The following is a 4,294-nucleotide window of genomic DNA, read 5'->3' as shown; positions in this document are numbered from 1 at the left end:
CTTGCAACCCCATTTGCAAAACCTTCACCAAGTGTTGTGCCTAATGAACCATTAATTAGAAAGCCCCTTAAGTTCATCAATTGATAAGTAGGAGATAATTTCCACAGCGAGTCAAATTGTGATATTGCTAGCAGGATATTGCTATCAAGATTTTGATTTTTAAAACAATATACTTTACTTAATTATCATGAACACTTAAACAATCACCATTGTCAAATAACCAAGAGTTAGGATTTTTAGAGCATTATAGACCATGGTATGTAAGGCACAATTCTCATCGCAATACAATAAATCAGACTCAAATTGATTACAATGAGTACAAAGTGATAGATATTGGTAAATGTGACATTTCCTCATAACGTAAATGTGGTTTCTCCTCATAACCACCATCTAGAATTTGACTCAAACCTATGAAGCCAAGTGAGAAGTTTTGTAAGTGCTTATACTTGCTCAACATATGTCAATTGTGTCTATGTATGAATGATAGTTGAAGTGCATACAATTTCCTCACACGAAATCAAACATCATACATATGAAAGTAGTTGCATGATCATATGCATCACAGTTAATTAAAATATTACCATAATAATAAAAAACTATAATAATATCTTATATTTTGCAAAGTAAATCAAATACATGTCAATAAAAAAAAGAATGGTGGTACACATGTAATCTTGAACAATATACAAGTATCACTATATGGATTAGATCTCAAAATATAAATGTGAGCGTGAAAATATGAAAAGTATTACAAACTTGGATAAGTATGCTTCCATTTTCATGTAGTCCATTATCGATACTGATTTTTTCATGTACATGAAGCATATCATATGTTATAATGTTCTTATGTGGAACTAGGTAAGAACTTTAAGGTAGCCTCTACATTGTGACCAAGGTGTCACTGACTCTACCACTCCAAAAGGTTGTCACTTAGAATGTAACAACAATTCTATTAGACGTGTCCATGGTGATAAGATATTTTCACTCTTTTACTCCCTTATCTTAAAGTTATTACCACTAATACTACTATATAGAATATGATCTAACCCTATTGACAACTCTTTGCTTCTAGATGTGAAAGAGCTAGCTGACCAAATAGACTGATAGTCTTATTGTTCATACCCAATTACTTGGCAAAGAGAATCACAAAACAAATGATGCTTCCACTAGTTGGTAGCCGATTGAATCACAAAACAAATGCAAGAAGAAAGATAATGATTATCATTTACAATCTGTTTTGTCCTAATATATTGAGCTGTGCACTAATAAATTCTATCTTTTTATAAAGATAATTTTTGACTTTGGAGATGTACCTTTACCTCTACTTTTTCATTCTCTTTAATATTATACCATTTTAATAGAAAGAAATACATACGATCCAAACAAAGTAAGTACGACCGGTTGGATCCACATCAGGACTTCATATTCCTTATCCAAATCCACCAACAACTGCTTTACTGTTAACGACGGAACATCTACCTAGAACATTTCATTTTCATACAGACCAAAATCCTCCAACGGATCTGGTTACCAACTTCAAAACTATCCTTTAATGGAGGGAGAGTCGTAAAGTTATGAATTTGACTGGTCCAAATTTGTTCCTCACAGGATTCCATTTAAAAGTTGTAGAAAATACGAAATACAGCCTTATCTGTTCGAACAACTTTTGGTGGACCAGTTCCAAATTATGGACCAAAACGCGCAAAGGATCTTCGCTTCACCTACCTTTAACCCTGTCGTTTAGCTTAAAATTATTTGCTCATGCTCTGCAATGATCTATAAAATTGTTATATTGTTTGTGGAGTACTCTGTAATTGAAGGTACTTTTGTAAGAAGATCCATTGTTAATGAAGGCTGTCTGTGAGAATTTATCAGAAATAATGGCAGGGGAGGAGACTGGGGAAGAATCGATCTCTGTCTCATTGCACGACGATGTGATCGAGATGATATTGTCCTTCCTTTCAATCTCAGATCTTCCCAAAGCGGCTCTTGTTTGCAAGCAATGGTACTCTTTGATCGGATCCAGTCCAATTTGTAGAGAGCTTTCCTATTCTCTTCACAAATGCAAACCCTGGCTTTTTATTTTGGGAGTGAAGAAAAGACGAGGTCTAGGGTTCGATCCCCTGGCCCGGAGATGGATCCATTTGCCGCCCTTCAGCCTTGATCCATGCGAAGAAGAAGCGATCTTTATGGAAGGCAACGGATATCTGTTTTCTGTTTCCGGCAACCGCTTGAAATTCACGGATAGCTTCTTGAATCCGCCAAAATGGCGAGAGATCGCTGCGTCTTTAAAGGTGTGGCGACAGAATCCGCTCATTTGCTACAACGGAGGGAAAATTGTAGTGATTGGGGGCGTTCATGAGCTGGAAGAAGATCCATTATGTGTGGAGATGCTTGACTTGGAATCGGGGGAATCGGAAATGTGCGATCCTTTGCCAGGGGAATTCAAACACAGCGCTTCCTCCACCTGGATTTCCTCGGCTGCTATCGATGGGAAAGTTTATGTATTGGAGAAATTTAAGGGAGATCTGTGTTGCTATGATTTGCAGAGCAAGCGATGGGGAAATGTGATAAATGTGAGACCATTGGCGTCTTCTTCTTTTTCTCAATGTGTTAAATACTTCTGTTTAGCTTCCAGGATCGGATTGATTATAGCTGGATTGATGATAGAAAATGGAGAAATAAGTTTTCAGATGCGTATTGTGGAGGAGAATAAGATGGAGTGTAAGGAGGGCCCGGAATTACGAATGCCTGGTGAAATGTTGAAATTGATTACAGGCAGAGAAACAGGGGAGGGAGAGGAAGAAGAAGGGGAAGATAAATATTCATCATTTGCAGAGCAGATCGAATGCAGAAGCGCGGGGGATTTGGTTTACGTATTCAACAAATCGAGGTATGTGAGAAGGAGGCGAATTTGCTTGTTTGATTTCAAGACAGGCGCTTGGGAGATGTTTGAAGATGATAATGATTGTGGTTTGTCTAGGGATTGGCGAGAGAGAGTATTGTTTGTTTGTTGTACAGTTACGCTTCATCTGAAGTCGCTGGTTGTTAAAGCGTAGAGCCCCTCAAAGAACAAATGCATATGACTGTATTTCTCTTTTCTGAAGAATGGAATTTAAAAATTCATTAATACTCTTTTTCGAGCTTTATTCTTTAAAAACAAGAGATTCTTGTAATTTTATAACACGAAGTAATTTGTAACAAAATTCGAGTTTCAATCTTAACGATTCATTGATGCTAATTCAGATAAATTTTATATATTTTTTATGATTTTGTTTCTATCTAATGGATCATATATTACCATGGGAAATCTTGATGAAAAATCATAAAAAAGACAATTATACAACGAATAGACTGTAAAATTACGTAAGTCTTATATTCTTTATGAATCAAACAACATTTGAAAAAAAAATTACAATTATTAATATAATATCATTAAAAATAATTTTAAATTAAAGTAAAACCAATCATCTATTTAGTTTATTCAATTATATAAATTTCTAAAGCTGAGTCGTTGGTTGTTAGGAGCCTAACCGACCCAAACATTATTTTCATTCCACAAACGTTAAAAATGATGAAGTGCCGCATACCTAATTCCACCAACTCCTGTCGCTCACTAACACCACCTTGTTGACCGTGACGTGTGAGTATTTTTCCTCACCATTTCAGAGTCCCAAGAAGATGGTAAACTTATATTTAAAATATTATAGAACCTCAAGTTTTCTTCTTGTAAATAATTTAAATTTTTCATATTGTTGGTTAACAACTTACCAGTATTATCGTTCTGCTTTTTGAACATCAACAAATAAGTCAATAGTTGAAAGGGATCTTTCCGTAAATTTTAGTTGTATAACTATTTCATATAATAGATTTAGATGTTTAAATGAAAATGTTTTTAACCAAAAATTAACATAGAAAGGGTAAGAATGCTGATAAAATAAAAATAAATGGCTTTCAATGAAATAGTCGAATAACAAAGCAGAGATGGTTATTATAGAAGTCTGCCTATACATAAGATAAGCTAAAATTTCAGTTTGAAAACGATAATCAGCTCATGGACTGATATGTCATTTGAAGACTAATTTTATAAATGAATTCAAATACAAACATTCATGGGAATTAATTCGCTTCAATCTACAAAAGATTCTGAAAAGCTTACAGTGAAGGCAATTAATACTCAACGAACAAGAGTTGATGGAAGTCCAAGACAATGATTTGGAAAAAAATGTGAATCAAAACGAATCAAAACTAATCCCAAGCAAGCTTATCTTATTTAAAGATATATTTCAAAGAT

General features: G+C 34.5%; 1 protein-coding gene across 1 annotated transcript; it reads left to right on the top strand.

Annotated features, from left to right (window-relative positions):
• Positions 1-1,496: 1,496 nt before the first annotated feature.
• LOC149561306 (F-box/kelch-repeat protein At1g23390-like) lies at positions 1,497-3,130 on the top strand. The gene has a single exon (XM_089825064.1). It carries the CDS (start codon positions 1,848-1,850, stop codon positions 3,057-3,059), a length of 1,212 nt encoding a protein of 403 aa, XP_089681190.1. The 5' UTR covers positions 1,497-1,847; the 3' UTR covers positions 3,060-3,130.
• The last annotated feature ends 1,164 nt before the right edge of the window (positions 3,131-4,294 follow it).

This window comes from Cupressus sempervirens, chromosome 4 (genome assembly GCF_028749045.1).
Source record: "Cupressus sempervirens isolate cs-2001-9-10 chromosome 4, ASM2874904v1, whole genome shotgun sequence".
Lineage (NCBI taxonomy): Eukaryota > Viridiplantae > Streptophyta > Pinopsida > Cupressales > Cupressaceae > Cupressus > Cupressus sempervirens.
The sequence above is the reverse complement of the archived record's forward strand: the minus strand, read 5'-3'. Positions and strand labels throughout refer to the sequence as shown.